This window comes from Muscardinus avellanarius, assembly GCF_963383645.1.
Source record: "Muscardinus avellanarius genome assembly, chromosome: 2".
Classification (NCBI taxonomy): Eukaryota; Metazoa; Chordata; class Mammalia; order Rodentia; family Gliridae; genus Muscardinus; species Muscardinus avellanarius.
The window spans coordinates 167,008,022-167,033,349 of NC_137787.1; the positions used below are offsets into that span (position 1 = coordinate 167,008,022).

At 37.5% G+C, this 25,328-nt stretch overlaps 1 protein-coding gene across 1 annotated transcript in view; it reads left to right on the top strand.

Annotated features, from left to right (window-relative positions):
• Positions 1-1,111: 1,111 nt before the first annotated feature.
• PIBF1 (progesterone immunomodulatory binding factor 1) overlaps positions 1,112-25,328 on the top strand; it is a gene marked incomplete at both ends in the record, with an annotated part of 236,318 nt that continues 212,101 nt past the window's right edge. The window contains 4 exons of the mRNA XM_080689517.1: positions 1,112-1,363; positions 6,074-6,174; positions 8,884-9,082; positions 12,337-12,456. Coding sequence (XP_080545643.1) covers positions 1,112-1,363; positions 6,074-6,174; positions 8,884-9,082; positions 12,337-12,456 — 672 coding nt within the window. The remainder of the gene's footprint in view (positions 1,364-6,073; positions 6,175-8,883; positions 9,083-12,336; positions 12,457-25,328) is intronic.

The following is a 25,328-nucleotide window of genomic DNA, read 5'->3' on the forward strand; positions in this document are numbered from 1 at the left end:
GTTGTCTTTGGTTTGCCTTTCTTTGCCTTTAAAAGAAGGAAGGAGACCGATCTTACTATAGTTCTCTTTTCCGGCCACACACCGCTTTCCTAATCATTCAATCAATCATTCAATCAAGCAAAACGGAAATACACAATACCATAAATAACTTTTTATATAGTGTGCTGGTTAAACAAGGGAGTTGCTAAAATTCTCTCCAAAGTTGCTAAAATTCTCTATTTAGAATATTCGAGGGTTTCTTCTTCTTCTTTTTCTTCTTCTTCTTCTTCTTCTTCTTCTTCTTCTTCTTCTTCTTCTTCTTCTTCTTCTTCTTCTTCTTCTTCTTCTTCTTCTTCTTCTTCTTCTCTCCCCCACCCCCCTTGTTTTCAACCTGCGATCTAGGTGGCCTATTAAAAAAAAATTTTTTTTTCTCATTCTTTCCCCATTTTAAAACTCCTCAGTCGTGGCTGATTGCCTGTAGAAAGAAACCCGAATACACGAGACCCTCCAGTCTTGCTGTTTAAGGGTGTGTGGGAGTCCGCTATTCAAATTGATCAGATTTGCTATAGTTGGACTTACACTCTCTCCCGCAGTTGTTTACACTTCCTCCACCTCTAGAGCAACCTTAATACCTGCACGGTTTTCCTATTTTACTACTCCTGCCCAAATCCTTCAGGATTTTAAATCCTACCTCTATATAAGCTTACTCTGACCATCTGTCTCAAAAGTGATTCCCTTTTCTCGGCGCTTGTGTTTCTTTTGTTGGGTGCATTCTTGAATTGTGTTGGGTGCATTCTTGAATAATGGCCTTTGTCCTTTATTTTGTACATTTCTTTGTTTCCTCAAAATAGAATTCCTGTCCCAGAGACCTTTTTAACTCATCAAAGGGCTGAGTTTATAGTAAGATTGAATGAGTCAGTGTTTGACTTGAGCAGTAATTTACTGTAGTGATTGGTCTTAAGTTTGGGTCCTCCAGATTGCCTAGTGACTAGGGATTATTTAGGGATTCTTTAATATCTCATTAACATGCTCCATGCTTTTATTAGTGTTTAAATCAACTTAAATTGTTGTGTCTTTTTAATCAACAGAAGATTGAATTGGAAAAGAAAACTGACTCATAATAATAATAAAAATGTCTCGAAAAATCCCTAAGGAGGCAAAAAAAGTGAATATCTCAAGTTCTCTGGAATCGGAAGATATTAGTTTAGAGACAACAGTCCCTACAGATGACATTTCCTCATCAGAAGAGAGAGAGGGTAAAGTCAAAATCACCAGGCAGCTAATTGAAAGAAAAGAACTACTTCATAATATACAGTTACTAAAAATAGAACTATCCCAGAAAAATATGATGATTGATAATTTGAAAGTGGATTATCTTACAAAGGTAAGAACAGGTGTAAATTTTTTTATTTGTGTGCTTTGTTGTCGTTAAACTGCAGATAAAAAAGAATTTATTACATATTATTTGATCTTAAAATGATACACTTATATTCCTTATCCACACTAGCCTTTTAATACTTTGAATATTGAAAAGTGGAGTCATTTAAATGAGAGCAGAGATAAATTACCTCTGTTGGCCCAATTTTCACAAAATTATCTTAGGCATAATTTCTAGCCAAGTTGTTTTTGTTCCACTAACCCTGGTGTGACAGGTTTAGTAGGAAAATTTAATACTATGATATTCTTGCATCTGTATTGTCCTTTCACTAGAAATTTGATTTCCTTGGTCTTTTCCTTTTGCTAGTTACAGTGTCTCTCTGTTACTGTGTCATAGTTGAAGTCATAAATTTAGGAACTTCAGTCCCTAGCAAGTGGTATTTCTCATGAAAATAAGAATGTCTTAGCCCTTGTTTTTCTACCTGGTGTGGTTATTTATAGATACAAAGTAGTTTATGTAAGATCTGGTCAAGTTGTCACTAGTCCTAGGAAATATACAGTGATTTCAGAAATACAGGAGACCGTTTTTGTTGTTACTACTTCTGTGTCTGAGAAATCTCTTCTTTCCCATAGTAAACCCTCCACCTTTGTTCCTGTCCCAGCTCCTTCTACTCCATTTTGTTGTTACATGTACATCTTCTCTTGTTAAGCCAGTTTTCTATTTTAGCTCTTGCCTATGTATACCAATATATTTCAGTGTCCTGCCCCTAGAAAAATAACTTGACCATACCTCTGTAGGAAAATACAGTGTCAAAACCTCAAACCCAAGCCGAGGATGGTGGTACAGGCTTGTAATCCCAGCATTTGGGAGGCTGAGAGAGGAGGATCGTGGCTGGTGGATAGCCTCAGTTACTGAGGCCCTTTGCAACTCAGTGAGACCCTGTTTCAAACTAAAGAATAAAAAATAGGGCTGGGAGTGTCGCTTGGAGGTAGAATGTCCCTGGATTCCATCCCCAGTACTACAAACAAAACAAAACAAAAAACTCAAACCCAACCAGCCCTGGTGCCATATGATTGTAATCCCGGTCCTTGAGATGCTGAGACAGGAGGATCACAGGGTCTAGCCAGCCTCATCAACTTAATGAGGCCTTATGCAACTTAGTGAGACTCTGTTTCAAAGTAAAATCATAACATAGGGTTGAAGGTGTAGCTCAGAGGTAAAGAAGTAATTTAGGGTTCTTTTTTTGTTTTTGTTTTTGTTTTCGTTTTGGTGGTACTGGGGTTTTTGGAAACCCTCTACCTCCAGGCTACACTCCCAGACCTATTTTTACATATTTTTTTTTTTTAAAACAAGGTCTCCTAAGCCAGCGAGGCTAGCTACGAACCTGCGCAATCCTCCTGTCTCCCTCCCAAGCGTGGGGATTACAAGTGTCGGCTAGGTAATTTATTATTATTATTATTATTATTATTATTATTATTATTATTTTGCAGTACTGGGGATTGAACCCAGGGGCATTTTTTCCCAAGCTACACCCCCAGCCCTATTTTTTATTTTGAAATAGGGTCTCCCTACATTGCAAAAGGCCTCACTAAGTAGCTGAGGCTGTCTGGGCACCTGCTGTCCTCCTGTCTCAGCCTCCCAAGTGCTGGGATTACAAGCATGCACCTGGTTTTAAAAAAAAAAGTATTAATCACTAACATTTATAAGATGCTTATGCTATGCAGACACTGTTCTAAGACTTTTCATGTGTTGTCTCATTTTTCTTTTTGTCTTACAAAAAATATTGACTTATAGGTTCTTTTGAGGAGAGAGGAGTCTTCTCAGACATATTGATGTATCAGCTAAATTAAACTAGAACCTGTTACTTAGTGTCTTAAGACTATTTGAGCTGCTGTAACAAAATACTACAGACTTAATACTGTGTAAAGAACAGGAATTTACTTTGGATCACTTTGAAAGCTAGAAAGTCCAAGATCAGGGTGTAGATATGGTCAGGTTCTATTCTTTTCTTGGTTGAATATCCCTTTCTGTGTCTTTACATCGCAGAAGGGTGTGCTAGTGATTACTTTTCAATATATGAGCTGGGTGTCATGATGCACACTTGTAATCCTAGCACCTGGGAGGCTGAGACAGGAAGATCCCAGGTTTGCTGCCAGCCTCAGCTACTTCATAAGGCCCTCTGCAATTTAGACCTTGTTTCAAAATAAAGAATAAAAATAGGGCTGGGAGTATAGTTTGGAGGTAAAATGCACTGGGTTTAACCCCCAGTACCAAAAATTTAAAAAAAAAAATTAAAGTTTCAATACATGAATGTGGGATACAAACAATAAGTACAAAACAAGTATGAGCTGTTGCTAGCAGCGAAAATAGCATTCTCATTTCTTTACCCCCTCCATTTTAAGTTTAAGTGTTTGTCTCTTTTGATAGATGATGAGGACCGCAAGGACAGGGGTATATTTATATTACTGTTTTATCTTCAGCATTTAAATAGTGTCTGGAACATAGTAAGTACTTGGTGAAACAAATCCACAGAGTGGTAAATAACACACCCAAGGCCATTCACATGGTGCCGGTGGCGCCAGGTAGGAGTCAAACCTCGTCAAGATCCCATACTCTGCAAAAGTGAATCTCCAAACACTGCCTGTTAGGCCCCTACACAGTCACCTACCCTACACTAACCAGATTACCTGACATGTTCAGAGTGTATCCAGTGAGCCCTATCCCTTTACTCGTGATGCTTTTTCTCCTCAAATGGACTCAGATGTATGCTATGGCTTATACAGCCCTGCACCTCAAGATTAACTTTAAGCAACTCATTGAAAAATCCTGAGTTCATAGTCACTAGTCCACCCACTCATTCAACAGTTCCCCATTGACTGCCAGCTGTATACCACATTCAACAGTTCCCCATTGACTGCCAGCTGTATACCACATCCAGAACTATATTTTGTTTGGCCACATCTTGTTTTCAACTTTTACTGTACTTAGTTGTAAATAGTCTTACTTGCTTTTAAGTAGTGAGATTTTCCTATAGAAGTGATAAATAACTTTTGTTTTTTCTAAGTATAAGTTTTTCCTATAGAAATGGTGGCTGATTCATGAGAGGCTCTCTAGTGTAATAGAACAGAACTACCGTTCTAGGTACACATAGTTTAGGATTCAGTTCTAGCCTTCCAGGTGCCTTGTGCAAATTCTATACCTTTTTTTAAAATTATTTGATAGCCTGTAAAATAATAGCAGTATTTACTTTGTGAAATTGCTGTGAAGATAAAGTTAATCAATGCAGGTAAAATCTTAAATATCTGATATATGAAAAAACATTTATTTTATATTATTATTATAAATAACATTTATAGCTTCACTTGCTGAGCTATTCCATGTAGCAATGGCAAAGTTTTTACATTTATGTATATATTATTATTATTATAAATAATATACTTGTTTATAGCTTCATTTATTGAACTATAGCTATATTGTTACTGTTGTATCCCCATTTAGCAATGGGAATGTTTTTATTTATTTTTTATTTTTATTTTATTTATTTATTTATTTATTTATTTATTTATTTATTTTTGCAGGTCTGGGGATGGAACCCAGAGGCATTTGACCTCCGAGCTACACCCCCTGCCCAAATTTTTATTCTTTATTTTGAAACAGGGTCTCACTGAGTTGTGGAGGGCCTCACTAAGTAGCCGAGGCTGTCCGTGAACCGCGATCCTCCGGTCTCAGCCTCCCGAATGCTGGGATTACAAGCGTGCACCACCACGCCCAGCAATGGGAATGTTTTTACTTGAAATAAGGAGTCAGCAAATTTTGCCTGTTTTCTGCTAAGCAGTGTTTTCTGCTTTCTGGACCATATGTATTCTTTTGTTTTTTATTTTTGAGGGTTTTTTTTGTTTTGTCCTTCCTTCCTTTATTTATTTCTTTTAAAGGTTGGTAAAACTGTAGATAGGAAAATCAATGAGAAAATCATTATAATAACAATCCAGACAAGCATATCACACATGCTTTTTTTTTTTTTGCTTTGGAATATAGGGAGATTCAACACACACAGGATTAGATAATGCCCATTAATCATTTCATTTGAGGTACGTAGAGCATCAGCCATGTGGTAGTCAACTAAAGATGCCTAGTAGTCAGAAAAATGGTAACTGCTGGGTCTAGCCTAGAAATAATTACATGGGCGAGGCACCAGCATGAAACGCCAGTGCTTCATGAGCTGCTCAATAAGCATAGGTTAAGAGGGGAGAAAATAGTCTTAAAGATAACCTGGCCAAAAAAAAAAAAAACCTATGAAGCAGCAGTTTTTTGTTTGTGTGTTTGTTTCGTAGTACTAGGGATTGAAGTGAGGGGCATTCTACCTTTGAGCCTATTTTATTATTATTTCTAGCCCTTTTTTATTTTTATTTTAAAACAAGGTCTTGTTAGGTTGATAAGTCTCAGTACTTGCTGAGGCTGTCCTTGAACTTGCGATCCTCCAGTCTCAGCCTCCCGAGTACTAGGATTACAAGTATGCACCACCATACTCAGCTATGAAATAGGAGTCCAACCCATAGTAAGAGTAGACTTTGTAGTTTGTAGACCATTACCAAAAATTTGTATTTTTATCATATTTCTTTAAGTGGTTATTTAAAAAAATACTTTTATTTTTGAACCCAAAGACTTTTACTTTTGAAAATTTGAAAATTGAACACATAATTTATTTTCTTTATTGAGATTGAAGAGTTGGAGGAGAAACTTAACGATGCACTTCACCAGAAGCAAGTACTAACTCTGAGACTAGACAACCAACTGACTTTTCAACAGAAGGACGCCAGGTAAAAAAAAATATTCACAAAATAACAGCATCTGTTGAGCAATTAAAAGTTATCTTATTTCCTGTTTATGCAAGTTATAGTAAGTTAAATTTTTAAGAGAAACTTTAAGTCAGAGAGGGTAATAATTTTCACACCAACCACTGAAATAAAGGTTGATACAAAACACGAAATACAAAAAGTAAAAAAAAATCTACATTCATTCAGTGAGCACTGGCCAATTTAAGTGAACCATAAATGCAAAGAAAGCTACCTAAACGGACCACTTCTTAGCTTGCTGCTGAGATTAAGCTTTCTTTATTTACTCTATAAAATATACTGATTGACTGTCATATTGAACTTTTCTGACTTGATGTACTTTCTGCTAATGCTTGCTTACTTTCGCCAGCTCACCTGTGTGCTTATCAAGAGTTCATTGTTACTCTCAAACAAGCCTAAACCCAGTATATTTATTATTCTTAAGATTACCTGCTTTAGTCCTCAGAAATTCGGATCTGGGGTGGGTTCTGAGAATTTGCACTTCTGCCAGGTTCCCAGGTGATGCTGGTGCTTTGGGGATAACACTGTTTAGTCCTTTTCCAGATGGAGTGGTACTGCTGAAAGGGCTACTGTAAGGAGACTTGCACACTGCTGTTGATAGCCGAAGTGCTAAACAGTGGTTGAATTCTGAATATATTTTGAAGGTAAAGCTGACAGGATGTCACGAGGTTTTAAATGTGGAGTTTAAGAGAAAGAGAAGTGTCAAGGATTGCACCAACATTTTGGGCCTGAATAAATGAAAAAATTGAAGATGACTTCAACTCTGACAGAGGAAATAGTGGTGGAATGTGTTTGAGACTAAAGAGCCAGAGTTTGAGTGGGGGCATATTAAGTTAGAGTTGGCTTGTTAGAAATCATGTGGGGGTGTTTTAAGTCAGTATTCTTGCTGCTGTGACCCAAACATCTGATGTGCAAAACCTAGAGGAAGAAGTGTTTTGCTCATACTTCTAGAGATTTCAGTCCACATTAGACCAGCTTCCAAACTGTAACCATGGCTCCCGGTCCTCAGGGCATCATGGTGGGGAGCAGAGAGAGAGGGTGAGAGCTGTGTCAGCTCCTGATGGCAGAGGAGAGAGGAGCAGGAAGTCAAAAGCAGCCAGGGAGTAAAACACTGTCCCCGACCCTTCCCCAGGCACTCTCCCCAGCAACCAAATTCTGCCTATAAACACGGCACCATGTCTACCTCACAAGGTCTGGGGCACATTTTAAATCCAAACTATAGCAAGAGGTGTTTGGAAAGTCTGGTCTGAAGGGACAGATCTGAGAGTCATCAGGACATAGCCAGTATTTAAGTCAAGAGAATGGATGAGTTTCCCAAGGCAGTAATTAAACATGGGACCAATTGTTCCAACAGCACTGCAAAGATGACTGAGAGGATACCATAGAAAAATGGAAGAATAATGAAGAAAGTGTGGTGTCGTGGAGGCCAAAAAACGGAGAAAACATTTTAGGGAAGGAAAGATCAAATGTGTCAAGTGCTATTATTAGGTCACAGATGAAAAGAACAAAGAATTGGTTATTAGCAATCTGGATGCCACTGAGATTTAAGTAAAGAGGGTAAAACCCCAGTTAGCATGGGTTTGTAAGAGAAAAAGATTTAAAGACAGAATTCACAGATTGAGTAGTCTTGCTCCTGGAGAGCAGACAGGGAAAAGTGGAGCAGAGTCAAGAGTCCTGGCTTCATTTGCTCTTTTGTTTTAAGATGGGAGAAATAGCAGCACATTTGTCTGTTAACGAAAGTGATAAAGTATGGAGGAGGAGAATCAGATTGTCCCTTCCCACTTTAAAATCCTTGAATAGACAACTAAGAGTAACGATGTCTGCTGTGTATGTTCGTTGAGAGTGGTACATGCAGATTAGCCTCATTGGTTGAATGCTTTTATGGTGGTTCATTGTTGCCATCTTAAAAGATATTCCTTGAAGTAGCAGGATCGAAGAGAAATGAAAATTACTATAAAAAATAGGGTCCAGAGCAGATGTATAAGGCTTAAAACTTAGAGGAAATGTATGATTCTAAATGTATGATTCTATAACTTGAATTTTTAAAATTATTCTTACTATTTTTTTTGTGGTACTATACTGGGGTTCCTGAAAACCCTTCTACCTCCGGGCTACACTCCCAGACCTATTTTATACTTTCTTTATTTGGAAACAGGGTCTTTTAAGCCAGCATGGATGGCTTCGAACCTGCACGATCCTCCTGTCTCCACCTCCCAAGCGCAGGGATTACAAGTGTGCGCCACCACGCCTGGCTAAAATTATTTTTTAAGAATATCAGTTCTCAACAGTGTGTGGTGGCACACACTTGTAATCCCAGTACTTGGGAGGCAAAGACAGGAAGATTGGAGTTCCAAGACCAGCCTCAGAAATTTATCAAGATCCTGTTTCAAAAGAAAAAAAAACTGGGCTAGGGATATAGCTCAGAGATAGTACACCCCGGGTTTAATCCCCGGTGCAAAAAAAAAAAATTATAAATTCTCTAGTAATTTATATCTCTATGCATTTATTAATTAGTATTGCATTGTCATTTTATGTTTAACTAGTTAAGTAAATAAGCATTTAGCAGGACCTAAATGGGTTTCTTTAATTGTATGTTACTATAAATAGAGAACTTTGAAAAAGTTAAATCTAAAATTTTTTTTAAAACATACCATGAATTCTCTCCTAATGTAGAAAATATCAAGAACTAGTGAAACAAGAAATGGAAACCATTTTATTGAGGCAGAAACAACTAGAAGAGACAAATACTCAGCTGAGAGAAAAAGCTGGAGATATTCGTCGAAACCTGCGCGACTTGGAGTTAACAGAAGAGCAATACTCAAAACTTAAAGCTTTTCCTGAAGATCAGCTTTCTATTCCTGAATATGTATCTGTAAGTGTGTTGTATTACTTTTTTAAAAACTACATATATTTTCAGGCTAGAATTTACCATTTATGTAGTACTAGCTATTTTATTTATTTATTTATTTATTTATTTATTTATTTATTTATTTAGGTGGTACTGGAGTGGAACCCAGAGGCTTTTATACCTCCAGGATATACTCCCAGACCTTTTTTATATTTTCTTTGGAAACAGGGTCTCACTAAGTTGCTGAGAGCCTCACTAAGTAGATGAGGCTGACTTCAAACCTGTGCGATCCTCCTTTCTCAGTCTCCCAAGTGCAGGGATTACAAGTGTGCGCCACCACACCCGGCTTGTATTAGCTATTATTTTTAAATTACTGAATCAATAAGTTATCTTAGGGCCCTGGTCTAAACATGGTAAATGATGTTCAGATCACCAGATTTGCTTTATTTTCAAAGTCAAACAATAATAATAAGGGCTCTTGCCAGGCGTGGTGGCGCACGCTTGTAATCCCCGCACTTGGGAGGCTGAGACAGGAGGATCGCACGGGTTCGAAGCCAGCCTCAGCTACTCAGTGAGGCTTCCAGCAACTTAGTGAGACCCTGTTTCCAAATAAAATATAAAAAAGGTCTGGGAGTATAGCCCGGAGGTAGAAAGCCTCTGGGTTCCACCCCTAGTACCACCAAAAAAAAAAAAAAAAAACAATAAGGGCTCTAAAGTGGGTTTGTTTGTTTGTTGTATTAGTTATTGAGCTCAGGGGCATTCTACATCCAAGTTACACGCACAGCCCTTTTTAAAAAAAATTTTTTTTTCTCTTGAAACAGGTCTCCCTAGGTAGCTGAGAGTCTAGTAGTTGCTGAGGTTGGTCTCAAACCTGTGCTCCTACTGTCTCAGCCTCCCAGATAGTGAGATTATATGCATTTGCCGCTATCCCTGGCTGGCTCTGAAGTTAAGACTATGTAGTTCATAGAAAACAGTTATTTTATTATAAAGTGATCCTTTATAATGTTCTAAAAAATTATGTAGATAGCCAGGCGTGGTGGCGCACGCTTGTAATCCCCGTGTTTGGGAGGCTAAGACAGGAGGACCGCACAGGTTCGAAGCCAGCCTCAGCTACTTAATGAGGCTCTCAGCAACTTAGTGAGACTCTGTTTCCAAATAAAAAAATATAAAAAATAGGTCTGGGAGTATAGCCCGGAAGTAGAAAGCCTCTGGGTTCCATCCCCAGTAACACACACACACACACACACACACACACACACACACACACACACAAGATAAACCATAGATCGCAGTCTCTAACCAAGGTTAGTTAGAGGGAGGATGGAGTTGGTGTGATTATAAAAGGGTAAAATGAGGAAGAGCTTTGTGGTGATAGATTAGTTCAGAATTTTGGTTGCAGTATTAGTACATAACTCTATACCTAGTATTAATCTATGGCAGTAGTCTCAAGTTGTTTGATATCTGCATATCTTTATACTCTATTTTTGAGGACCCCACCCCAAAGAGCTTTTGTTTATATGATATAGGCTATGTATACCAATATTTGCCATATTAGAAGTTAAAACTGAAAAAGTTTTTTTGTACACAAAAATGCAGACCCAGGCATGGTGACACATGCCTATGGTCCCAGATACTTAGGAGGCTGAGGCAGAAGGATTGCTTGAATTCAGAATTTCAAAGCCAACCTAAGCAACATACTGGGAACCCTTGTCTCAAAAAAATAAAAGAATATACAAGCACACATCCCAGTAGCTTTAAGAGCCATCATGTTATATATTAAGGAGTTTCAGATTATACATCTATATTATAAATGATCCCTAATCACTCGCTCCTTACTTGTGGATGACTTCTTAGTCCTATGGGACTTGGTCAGATGGAACATTTTATTGAGTTAGGGCAGGCAAGTTCCCCAAGAAAATTATGAGTGGGAGAGAGGTCTGAATTGAATGGTGGTAGTAGTAATATCAAAGATACCTCCTGATTCATCCTAATTATTCCTACCCTACAGTGACATCAGTAAGTAGAGCTTTGCCAGGATCCTGGGACAGAAACAAAGCATAGGGCTGGTGATAAAAAGCTTAGTGGTCAAGTGTTTGTCTAGCATGTGTGAAGCCCTGGGTCCCATCCCTAGTACCACACACACAAACAAAGAGACACAGACACCAAAAAAAAAAAAAAAAAAAAAAGAATAGACTTCATTTACTGAATGTTTATTACAGATTTATATTTAGGCCTTGAAGATAGAGTAATATATAAACCAAACAAAAATTCCTGCTTTCATAGAGCTTATAGTCCAGTGAAACAACACACAGTAAGTTAAAAATTAAATACGTGGAATGTCTGTTTGTCAGAAGTGCTATGGCGAAAGGAACAGGAGTGAAGAATAGGGAGTGCTGCCAAGTCAGGGCGCTATTTAAGTCACAGAAGGGAATCGGGGAAGGCTTTGCTGGTAAGATGATACCAAGACCTGAAGACAGATCAGGCATGAGCCATGCATTTATATGCAGGAAGAACACTACTGGCACAGGAGAAAGCAAGAGTGAGGCCTTCGCACACTTGATATATTTAGGCAGTTTGCAAGCAGATAGCGTGGAATGAGCAGTGGGAGGAGTAAGTGGTAAGTGGAGCGCAATTAGAAGAGAGGAAAGAGCTGCCGAGTGTGGGGGTCACTGATCGTCTGGTTCTTAAGGTAACTTTATTGAACATTGACTTAAAAAAATATTAGCGGATAGGTTTAGTTATTGACTGTCTTACTTAATATTGTAGATATTTTCTTTTTATTACTGATGATTAAACTTGACTTATTACCGATACTCATCCATGGAGGATAAAGTTTCAAGACCCTCAGTGAATGCTCGAAACTGGTACTTAATTCTTTATAGTATATAATTTGTCTTTTCTTATATATACAGACCTGTGATAAAGTTTAATTTATGAATAAGGTACTATAGGAGATTAACAATGAGAACTAACAATAAATTGAACAATTACAATAGTATGTTTTAGTGCATTGTAGTCATACATCTTAATGGAGTACAGATGGCACAGGCATACATGCACACAATAGTATATTTTTATAAAAATTATTTAAAATTATTTCTGGAATTAATTTTCAATTAATAATTTCAAGTTACTCTTTGCTGTGGGTAACTGAAATCATGTTAAGTGAAAGTATGAATAAGGGTGGACTACTGTACTGCAGATTTTAATTATTTTAATTTCAATACTGCTTATTATTTTGACTGTTTTTAAAATAATTTGTTTTGTTTTTTTTTAAGATTCGGTTCTATGAGCTAGTGAATCCATTAAAAAAAGAAATTTGTGAACTCCAGGTGAAAAAGAATGACCTAGCAGAAGAATTAATTACCAGTAAAGGACAGCTGAAGCAACTGACAGAGGTTTGTATGGTTTTGATCATTGCTAGAAGAAACTCCAACTTTTTCTATAAAGATTTTCTCAAGATTTGTGTTAAGGAATATAAAAGTTAATCATAGAAAACTGGAACTAAGGAATGCTGACTGCCGAGAAGTAGTCATCTTAAAAACTGAGAAAGCAAATCTGTGATATTGACCTGTGAGCCAAAGTTTAGCTTTTTTCATAACTCATTTTTATAATCAATTGCTTTCAAAATCATAATATGGATCATTTCTGAAAATTGTTATATAATTACTCAAATGATTATTATGTACATGAGTAATCATTTGTTTTCTAATCTTATGATACTCTGTCAGGAAATTTAGGCAATACATAAGAAATGTAGGACATCTCTTTCAGGTGCCATAAATAAGGAAAGAAGGATACTTTAGCTTTTACTAGGGTGACTCATATGTTCTGATTTACTTAGGATGATCCTCATTATTCCTGATGTAAGCATTAATAACACCCAATTCATTTTCAGAAGTCTCCCAACCTAGTTGATAAATTATATGGTCATCATACCTATAACTCTTTATAGGAAGGTAGACTTATTGTTTTGATTATAGCATCGATCAGATATTCCAGAATACTATCACATTATTATAGTCTGCTAAGAAGAAAAGAAAGAAAAAGATAATAGCTTGCAATGCTAGACTTATCATTGTGGCATATTTTTACTACTATATAATAAGGTAAGTATTTCTACTTTTCACACGCAAAGGTTAATAATGGCTTTATATCTCAGATTTTACTGTGTTTCATCCTTGCTGCACCTTTAGTATGTTATTCATAAGAAAGCATAATTAATTTAGTTTGATTCATAGGGTTCCAAGGGGTTTAGTTTAGTTTTAGTTTTTGTTTTTGTGTATGTGTGTTGTGTTGGGGATTGAATACTGTGGCATTCTACCTTTAAGCTACACCCAGAGCCCTTTTTATTTTTTATTTGGAAATAAGGTCTCACTAAGTGGTTGAGGCATGCCTCAAACCTACTATCTTCATGTCTCCCCCTCCCAGGTACTGGTATTACAGGTATGCACCACCATGCCCGCTTCCTAGTTGTTTTTGATATACTAATAGCTATTGAACAAAAAAACCATTTAGTTTTATTTATAACTATCAATCAGGGTTCTCCAGAGAAACAGAAACAACAGGGTGTGTGTGTGTGTGTGTGTGTGTGTGTGTGTGTGTGTGTGGAGAGAGAGCACGAGCGAGCAAGGTGTGGTGGTGCATGCTTGTAATCCCAGGTCCCATGTGTGTGTGTGTGTGTGTGTGTGTGTGTGTGTGTGTGTGTGTGTGTGTAGAGAGAGAGAGAGAGTGTGAACGAGCAAGGTGTGGTGGTGCATGCTTTGTAATCCCAGCATTTGGGAGGTTGAGACAGGAGGGTTGTACAGGTTCAAAACCAGCCTCAGCTACTTAGTGAGGCCCTTCGCAAATCAGTGAGACCCTGTTTCAAGATAAAGAATAAAAAACAGGGCTGAGGGTGTCGCTTGGAGGTAGAATGCTGCTGGGTTCCAGCCCCAGTATCGCACTGCAAAAAAAAAAGGGGGGGGGGAGGGGGAAGAGATTGAGATTGAGGAGTGGGAAAGAGGGAGAAAAGCTTATTTTAATAAATTGGCACATATAATTGTGGAACTTTGGCTAGTCCAAAATCTCCAGGGAGGCCGGTGGGCTTGATACCCGGGAAAGACTTGCAGTCCAAGTCCAAAAGCAGTAGCTGGCAGACTCCTTTCCTTTGTGGGTCAGTCTTTTTCTATTAACGCCTTCAACTGATAAGGCCCACATGCATTATGGGGAGTGATCTATTTATTTGAAGCTTACTGATTAACGCCTTCAACTGATAAGGCCCACATGCATTATGGGGAGTGATCTATTTATTTGAAGTTTACTGATTTAAATGTTAATCTCAACTGAAAAAATGCTTTCACAGGAACATCTAGAATAATATTTAACCAAATAAACTGTTCCCTAGCCACGTGGACACATGAAATTGACTCTCATGGAACCATTCCATGTACTAGTTTATTTCTTAAAGATTTATCACTTCTCAACCAAAAGTGTAATCCTCCCAATTTAACAATATTATAAACAGAATTAAATCAAAATCAGGAAAAACTTTTTTTTTTTTTTTTTTGGTGGCACTGGAGGTGGAACCCAGAGGCTTTCTACCTCTGGGCTATACTCCCAGACCTATTTTATATTTTATTAGAAACAGGGTCTCACTAAGTTGCTGAGAGCCTCACTAAGTAGCTGAGGCTGGTTTCGAACCTGTTGCGATCCTCCTGTCTCAGCCTCCCAAGCACAGGGATTAACAAGCGTGCGCCACCACGCCCGGCCCAGGAAATACTTAATATCTCATGTTTTTAGAATTCAGACAGCTTGATATAGACACAATAGAATTAATTTTATGTTAATGCCACTCTTGGAATTTGGTTCTTTTATTCTGTCAAGAGCCTAGCACAAGGTGGCGATTGCTTATTATCCCAGTACGTGGGAGACTGAAGCAGGAGAATTGCAGCTTCACAGCCAGCCTCAGCTACTTAGTGAGGCCCTCTGTAATTTAGTAAGACCCTGTTTCAAAATAATGAATTTAAAAATAGGTCTGGGGGTATAGCTCAGAAGTAGAATGCTCCTGGCTTCAATCCCCAGTATAGAAAAAAAAACAAAAACAGAAGAGCCTAGCGCAGCCAGGTATGGTGGCACACATCTGTAACCCTAGTACTTAGTATGCTCAGAGGGGATTGTAGGTCTGAGAGCCGTCTCAGCAAGTTAGTGAGACTCTCAGAAACCTAGTAAAACCATATTTCCCAACAAAAAATAAAAGGCTGGGGTATAGCTCAGAGATAGAATGCCCCTAGGTTCAATCCCCAGTGCAATAGAAAAGAAAGAGAAAATAAAAGAAAAAATTACCTTTTATATAAAGAGATGAAGGACAACACATTATTGTTTAATATTAAAATAATTTTTGCTACATATTTTAAGGGTTTCATTTTGAAGTGGTTCATTAAATATCTTCTGCCATATAGCATTTGAGGAATTCAAATATACTGATTTGAGTTCCATCTCCGCAACTTAACAGTGTGATGACCTTATAATAAAAATCTTTGATCTCTTCCCCCCTTACAGCTTCTCACTCTGTAAGATACGGTTGTAATACACAACACCTGTTTACATGGTCATTATCATAAAGAATGCAGCTCATTCCACACATGCATATTGCTCATCTACTGTGTCACAGGCCTTATTCTAGGTCCCTAGTATAGCTCCTTGAACAAAAACACAGTTCCTGCCCTCATGGATCTTGCATTTTCAGAGGATATCTATTGGACATATATTTTGAATGGGGAAACAAACAGTAAACATACATAAACAAGTCCTATAGTGTGATAGAAGATGTCATGTTTATGCCCCCATTCCCATGTGACCATTATGATGAAAATAATCTCTATTTGGGGCATATCCATTAATACATGCTTCTGTAGTTATGATATTTGGAGAAACTATTAGAATACAGAGGATAGTTGTGGACTAAATAGTTCCTAATTCGTTTTATAAAAATTTTTAGTATTCCAGGTAAGGATTTGGAAAAGTAAAATAACAATTTTATTATTAAAGCAAGATAATTTCCCTCTCATCGGCTAGGGTTTTAACTATAGATGCTCTTTTAGCAAAAACTTGAGGCTCAATTTAAGAAAACAAAGAATTTGATTGTAAACAGGTAAGTATAAAGACACAATATATGATGATTACAGGAAGATTTGCCAAAACGATTGGGGATATGGAAATTGGGGTTAAAGAAGTGATGGATACTGTCAGGGTACTGGGTCCACTTGTCATCGGTAATCACCACTGTCACTAGTACCTTTCCAATTAGTCACGACCTTCTCGTTTATTGAAAATACTAAATTAAATGATCAGTTTTTCAGTTGGAGGTTTCTGGGGTTTTTCTCCTGTTACTTGAAATATTCCCATTTTGGTACTTTGGCGGCATTTCCTATTTCTCTACTCTTTTGTATGTGGGCAGCATATAGAAAGTTAATAATATTTATTTAATAATAAGTATTTGTGGACAGAGGCAGGCAGTGAAATCACAGAAATGCCCACTAAATCCAAATGTAGTAGCAAAAGCTTTTGATTTTTCCTAGTGGTATCATTAATTGCAAGTTTCTTGACCCCCCAAAAAGTAAGTTTTTTATTTTACTATATATATTGTGAGAGAAAATTTCGGTTTCTTTGTTGGGGTAGAGAGAAGGAGTAGTATCTGTTTTTTATCCCTTGCAAGGCTGAGACCACACAACAGAATACATTAATGAGAAAAGCACAACACATTTATTCAATACAAGTTTGGTGCGACGCAGAATCCTTCAGAAATAAAGACCCAAGACTCAGGGAAAACTGTATTTCTGTGGACATTTATGCAGAAATGAGTGAGGACGGAGGAGACTCGGTACCCTAGGTAACAAGCCAGGTAACAACTTGGGATACTTAGCAAGGCCTGCTGGTTCACATTCTTCTTGGCCTCTGTGTGTGACACTCCTTCCCTTTGTAGGGTGGGACACTTGTCACATGAGGGTCTTCAAGGGAAGAAAAAAAAGAGAAGGTCAGAGAGTGACCTTCCTAGGTTTTATGGCATGCCTCAGGGGAAAAGGAATGAAAAGACTTTTTGTGTTTGTGGCCAGCTTCAAGAAAGAGTGCGGAGAAGGTCAGAGAAACCTTCCTTTTGCATTTTTTTGTTTCCTTCAGCTGAAAATCCTCAGTATGTCAAGGTAGCATTTTAGGGGGTATTGTGTTCTGAGCCCTGAGAGGACAATAACTGTTGTGTAGTGAGCAAATTGAAAATACAGCCAATGAAAGTGATCACTCGCTCATTCTACGCTCTTTTGAATTTGACAAGAAAAAGGAAAAAAACAGTTATTACTGTGTTCAATACACAGTAAGCTACACTGCCATAATAAGTCCTGAGACGAGGTCATGCTGTTAACAGCTGCAACCACTACAGAGTTACTGATGTTGAGTAAGACAAGAGCCATAATTTTCATTTTATATTGTTTGAATGGTCTCTTCATATAGTACTATGGCAGATATTTTGGTCTTCAACATATATATTTAAAGTTGGATATTTTAAGAGGGATGATGTGGGTCTTATATATAACTACATGATTTTAAAGCTGAGCAAAACATAAATTTTGAAAAATCAAATGACTACATGGTATTCACACAATAATTTTAAGAGACTTCCAGGGTGAGCCCGAAACTGCATTACATGTGAAGTGTTGTAAGTAGAGCGTGTTGAGTAGACCTAACAGCCTGAGCACTGGTAATGCACCTGCCTGACAGTAGAAAGTAGCAACCACACAAAGTACGAACTGAAAAAGCAAACCTCTGCCTTCACTGAGCATGTATAATGAGTGAGGGTTAGGATCAGTGAGTACTTAGACAGTATAAACTAACAGAGGTCAGCAAAATAAAACGTTATAGTGTTTCACTTGGGTGATATTCATACATGTAAATAAAGAGGAAGTAAGGAGCCAGGCCTTGGTGGCACACACCTGTAATCCTAGTACATGGAAAGCTGAGACAGGAAGATCTCAGGTTTGCAGCCAGCCTCTGCAATTTAGTGAGACTCTCTGCAATGTAGTAAGACACAAGAGCCGGGCGGTGGCACATGCTTGTAATCCCAGCATTCGGGAGGCTGAGACCGGAGGATCACAGTTCATGGACAGCCTCAGCTACTTGAGGCTCCGCAAATCCCCTGGGTTCCATCCCCAGACCCGCAAAAAAAAAAAAAACAATAAAATAGGTTGAGGTGTAGCTCAAAAGTAGAATGCCCCTGGATTCCATTCCATCCCCAGTAACACAGGCAGGCAGGCAGACACACACACACACACACACACACACACACACACACACACACACACGGGAATGAAACGTATAACCTTTTCAAAAAACCATTGACTGCCTTCTAATTTTTTTTTTTTTTTTTTTTTTTTGCAGTACTGAAGGTGGAACCTCCAGGGGCATTCTACCCCCCAGCTACACCTCCAGCCCTATTTTTTTTTTATTCTTTATTTTGAAACAAGGTCTCACTGAGTTGCCAAGGGCCTAAGTAACTGGGGTTGTCCTCAAACTGTGATGCCCCTGTCTAAGCCTCCCAAATGCTGGGATTACAAGCGTGTGCCACCACACCTGGAGACTGAGTTCTACATTTTAGTGTAAAAAAGTTGGCAGACTTGTTTTTTTATTACCATAAAAAACACAGCGTTAAACTTAACAGTTTAGCCATCTTAACATGTACTTAGTTAATTAAATTTATATTTTAGTGAGTAGATCATTAGATCTTTTCATCTTGCAGCACTGAAACTTTATACCCCTTAGACATAATTCTTCCCTTCCCCCAACCCTTGGTAACCACTTTTGTACCTTCCAGTTCTATGATTTTTACTACTTTAGCCACTTCATATGAGTGGGATCATACACGTCGGTATGTATTTTGTGACTAGCTTATTTGGTTCATCCTTGTAGTATTTAACATAACTTCCTTCTTTTTAGGTTACATAACATTACATTATAGTTATATACCACATTTTCTATATTTCTCCATCTTTCAGTAGACATCTGATTGTACCTCTTGGAAAAAAAGTTGATAAATTTTTTAAAAATTGTTATCCTGAGCTGGGTGTGGTGGTACACGCTTGTAATCCTGGCATTTGGGAGGCCGAGACTGGAGGATCGTGGTTCGCGGACAGCCTCAGCTACTTAGTGAGGCCCTCCGCAACTCAGTGAGACCCTGTTTCAAAATAAATAATAAAAAATAGGGCAGGGGGTGTAGGTCAGAGGTCAAATGCCTCTGGGTTCCATCCCCTGACTCGCAAAAAAGCAAAAAAAGGAAAGAAAAATTGTTACCCTGAGTTCGCAGGTAATGGCATTTTATTTAGCGGTTGAAGGATGAGAGTCAAAAAGTAAGTGAAAAGGAGCCTTGTTGACCCTTACCTGAAGCAGAATCACTGTTTACTTGTAGGTAAAGAAAGAAAATTCAGTCCATGTATATAGAATATTTACTTTGGGATCATCCTTCCCTCCCTAAAGTGGATCTTAGCTTCATTAAACACTTTCTTAATATGTTGAGCTTTTTATGACATAAATAATAGCATGTCAAACAACATAAGAGAAAATAATTAAACACAATATAAATACAGATATTGAATGAACTGTGCAGTTTTTAGAATGCTGTTCATAACTTTACTTATCTATACATCTTACCAATGAATAATTACTACTTCCTGATCAAGCTCTAAAGTTCAGAGTATAGAAACTAAAATCTGGTAGTTGGGAAGCTAAGTTTACTATCTGAAAGTACATGAAGATTAGGGTGTGTTAAATGAACACCAACAGCTAAGAAAAATGCGATTGAAGTTTATAAAATCAGAGTATAGGTAAGATGAGTATTGACTTGAAAGGATAAATTCAGAACAAGTATGAGAAGGTGCTGCTATTCCATAGAGCAAGTAGTAAATAAATGGAAACATAAAAAGAAGGCAGAAGCCAACAAATATAGATGTCTCAAAAATTACAGTAATGACAACTCCATAGTGACTTAGTAAGAGAAGCTAAAATATTTGTTAGCCATGTCTCTGAGTTGTGAGCATGGCAGTTAAGAAAATAAACTTTTGCCAGATGTGGTCACACCTGTAATCCCTGCAACCCAAGGAGCCGAGGCAGGAGGATGCAAATTTGAGGCCAGTGTGGGCAACTTAGAAAGACTTCATCTCAAAATAAAAAATAATAGTAATCAAAAGGGCTACTGATGGAGCACTCCCTGGGCTGAATCCCCAGCACAGGAAGTAAGAAAGGCTTTCCATTCTAGTTGGCGTTCCTGATCCAGTCTTAATTTTCTTTCACCACATGGTGGCAGTAAATGTCCATCTATTAAAAAAAAAATCTAGGCGCTAGGAAAATCTTGTTGTTGTTGTTGTTGTTTTAATCTAAAACCCAAAGCATTGTTTTAATCTTACTTTTAGTCATATTTGTATTTCATATCAGCTGCTTACAACCAGTCAAATGCTATTTTTTCTAGTAAAATTCAGTAAACCTGTAACTAAGAATTAAAATTGAAACTGTAGTTCTGTAATATAATTATGCCTAACCAACTCAAAACATACATATATGTTAAAGCCATGCATGCACAGTTAATTTAACTCTGCCTTTTTTCTTATAATCTGCTAATTTATGGCAAATATGAGATGAAAACTGTTTAGAAACTTAGTAGAATGTAATTCTTGACCTTTTAAAAAGTTATCTAATGTTACTTTTTTATAAATTTTAGTGAATTTCAGAAATTTTCCTTTATGTCTTTTTGTAGATCTTAAGTAATATTTAGATACACTAAAAAATAAGGCTTAGCTTTTGTTTAAGCCTAGAAACTATAGCAGATATTGACCTGTATTATGTACATGAACTTGTGTATGTCGCTTAAAGTATGTCTGCTTTTAGCTGTCTTAATCTTATGAATTTTCTTTATATCCAGTCAAAATTTTGAGATATCCCATTAACCTAAGCTGTGCATGAAGCAGTTTTGTTATTTTAGAGTTAATTCAACACGCTTCTTTCATGCCAAAGAAAGCAGTGTTAACAGTACTATGTAAGGCTTTAATGAGTCTACACTTAATAAAGCTATTAAGTTTCACAAGGAAATGGTGAAATATTTCTCTGTCAGGAGCACTGTGGTAACTAGGAAGCCAAAAGTGTTTTGTTAAACATAACTTCCTTGTTTGGAAACATAGTTACATTTCTTGAGAAAAATTCTACAAGATTACCTGGAAGCTTGTTACAAGTATTTATATGTAAATTATTTAGTTAAGTTCATTTGTATGAAAAGAAAGGATTTTATTAATGATGCGTACTTGTTATTCAGGATTTGGGGTTTCAGGGAATAAAAGTTGTTTTCTAGAATTTCGGGTTTTTTGTTTTTTTTTTTTTTTTTTTTTTTTTTGGTGGTACTGGGGTTCCTGGAAGCCCTTCTACCTCCGGGCTACACTCCCAGACCTATTTTCATTTTTTAACTTTATGTGGAAGCAGGGTCTCTTAAACCAGCGAGGCTGGCTCCGAACCAGCGCGATCCTCCTGTCTCTGCCTCCCAAGCGCGGGGATTACAAGTGTGCACCACCGCGCTCAGCTTAGAATTTCGTTTTATGCTGCCAAACTGCTGATGAGCTTAAAATTCCTTCATAGGGTATAAATTTATGGGATTACCCATTAGTTATAATTATCTTATTAAACTCAAAATTCATTAGTAAACAATAATAGATTTGCCTCTTTACAGTAAAGAATAAACATGCTTAAAATTTAAATTGATGACTTTTCCATATGTTCTTATTTGGGACTAAGGTAAAATTTCAATTTTTCTTAAACATCTCAATTATAATGTGGTACATTAACTAGGAACACAAATAATTTTAAAGTAAAAGAGTTAACCATACATGGTGGCACACACCAGTAATTCCATGACTTCAGAGACAGAGAAAGGAGGATCAAAGGTTCAAGGACACCCTCAGCCATGTATATAGCAAGATTCTCAGTACCCTAGTTAGACTCTGTTTCAAAACAGATAATACAAAGGATTGGGGATGCAAAATGCCCCTGGATTCAATCACCAGTAAAACGCACGCGCGCGCGCACACACACACACACACAGACACACACACAGTTGTATTATTTTTAACCTATTAATTGAGGTGAAAAAAACTTTTTGTTTGTGTGTGTGTGATACTGGGGATTGAACCCAGGGGCATTCTACCTCCAAGCTATACCCCAGCCCTACTTTTTTCTAATTTCTTTTTAGGTGCATTGTAGTCAGACATCTTAATGGAGTAACAGATGGTAGAGGCATACATGCACACACCACTCCATTAGCCCTTACCCAATCCCCACCCCGTTCCTTCCCCCCTCCCTCCATCTCATGTTTGGCTTGGTGATTGACTTTGATATATTTGTTAATGTACAACATGTACATTAGGGAATTTCCCTCTCCCGCCTCCCATTCCTCTCAGTTATAGGTCAGCTTATTGCTCATCTATAATTTTCTCCTTCCTCTAGAGTTCCTCCTATGACCCATTTTCTCCCTAGCTTCCGCATATTAGGGAGAGCATCCAATTTCTTATTTTTTGTGACTGACTAATCTCATTTGGCATAATGTTCTCCAGTTCCATCTATTTCCCTGTAAATAACGTAATTTTGTTCTTCTTTATGGCTGAGTAAAATTCCATTGTGTACATATCCCATAGTTTTGTCATCCGTTCTTCTGTTGATGGACATCTTGGCCCAGCTCTATTTTTAATTCTTCATTTTGAAACAAGGTCTCTAAAGTTGTGGAGGGCTTTTGAAGCTCTCCTTGAACTGCAATCCTCCTGTCTCATCTTCCCAAGTACTGGAATTACAAGCATGCACCACCACACCCAGCTTGAAAAAAAAAAAAAACTTTTAATTAAATTTTATGGTTTTGACATTTAATGCCATTTCTTGTCTTTACTACAAAAATAATATTTTTACAATATTGAACATATCTAAAAATATAATTCAAATCTCATTACTTAGAGCATTACAGCTTGTTACTAAATTCCATTTCTATACATAAAATTTATTTATTTATTTTTTTTTGGGGGGGGGTGGTACCAGGGGTGGAACTCAGAGGCCTTCTACCACTGGGCTATACTCCCAGACCTTTTTTATATTTTTTTTGGAAACAGAGTCTCACTAAGTTGCTGAGAGCCTCACTGAGTAGCTGAGGCTGGCTTCAAACCCATGCGATCCTCCTGTCTCAGCCTCCCAAGCGCGGGGATTACAAGCGTGTGCCACCACGCCCGGCTTATACATCAAATTTTTGAAATCAGTTATCATTAGTTATTTAATTCTAAAGCATTTGACATGTCTTCCCTTAACAGTTTTAAGAACCACACACAAAACTCCATAATTAATAAATAGGCCAAAAGTTTCGTCGTATTTTGAAGTTTACGCATCTGATTTTTGTAATTATATAATTCTGTCATTTAAAATATACTACTAAAATCAGGTGGGCGTGGTGGCGCACGCTTGTAATCCCAGCACTTGGAAAGCTGAGACAGGAGGATCACACAGGTTCAAAGCCAGCCTCAGCTACTTAGTGAGGGTCTCAGCAACTTAGTGAGACCCTGTTTCAAAGTAAAGAATAAAAAATAGGGCTGGGGGTATCACTTGGAGGTAGAATGTCCCTGGGTTTCATCTCCAGTACCAGAAAAAAAAAAAAAAAAAAAAATATATATATATATATATATATATATATATGTATGTATATATACACTAAATCTAATTTTTACATTTCAAAAATTATCCTCAAGCCTGGTGTTGTGGCATATGCTTATAATCCCAGCATTTGAGAGGCTGAGACAGGAGGATCAAGGTTCACAGACAGCCTCAGCCTCAGCTACTTAGTGAGGCCGTTTGCAACTTAGTGAGATCCTGTTTCAAAATAAAGAATAAAAAATAGGGCTGGGGTGTAGGTCGGAGGTAGAATGCCCGTGGGTTCCATCCTCAGTACCCCCCTCCACACACACACACACACACAATTCAGTAGTAACTAAGGATATTTTCTCTGGAGTTCTTTCTGAGAATGAGAATGTTATTTTTTAGAATGTGGTAATGTGTGTGTGTGTGTGTGTGTGTGTGTGTGTGTGTGTGTGTGTATTTATAGTCTTGTGAGTTTCAAGTCTGTTTTCTGGTATCCATGTATATAGTTGTTAAAAATAAAGGTGTAATTTTGTGATAATATAGCTCTCCCCCCTTCCAATTAAAAAAAAAACCTGTGTTAAGTAAAGGAAAACATTTTTAAGGATCTGCTTGTATTTTTTGTAGTTGTCATTCCGATTGTTTTTCTCTCTGTTTGCTCACCTTTCACACAAGAAGAGTGAGGGGACCGAACCAAGGGACCATTTTACCAAAGTGGCACTCACACTGAGAGGTCTGCATTATCAGGCTTTTTAAACTAAATCATTTACAAATTAAGAAGCAGATTTGAATAACGTATTTTCAGCTGCCTCTGCCTCAGTACTTTGGGCCGGTCCTGTTTTCATGGTGAATGCAAAACATCATCTTTGAGAAAAGTGACAGCAATTTAACTTTCAGAATAACGACCTCCTCACTACAGCCATGTAGCTGTAAACTGCAGTGCCGTCACTGACGATTATGAAAGCTGGCACCTACACAGAAGTGTACAAACGTGCCTCGACTGTTTTAGTAGAACTTAACTTTTCCTTAACGGTCTTTTCATAGTCAAAACAACAAGAAAACACCTAGTGTTGTAACTACTTAATAAACTTGTAAACTTGAAAAAATTAGACAATTCAAATATGCAATAACTTCATAGCTGAATGGTCATTTTAAAAACAGCAGTTGATATGTAAAGTATACTTGGGGTCACATAAAGACCATTTGCTATCATTAATCACTGTAATAAAAGTTTCATGGTCCAATTTTTCTCTTTTGGGGGGGAGTTCTTTTGTTTCTGTTTTTTTGTGTTTTGGTTTTGTCTTTTGGGCACTGGGGAGTGTTTCGCCACTGAGCTTTATTCCAGCCCATGGTCCAGTTTTTCTCTATGAGAAAGTGTTGTGTCTTTTTACTACTAGATATAACCAATGCCAAACTCAAAACGAAATCAACTCCAACTTGTTTTAGTATTTTGTTTTATTTTGCCATAACGGGCATTGAAAACCAGGGACATTCGACTGCTGAGCTGTACTCTCAGCCTTATTTTTTATTCTTTATTTTGAAACAGTCTCAGTTTTAGAGCGCCTTACTAAGTAGCTGAGGCTGGCTGCCAACCCGATTA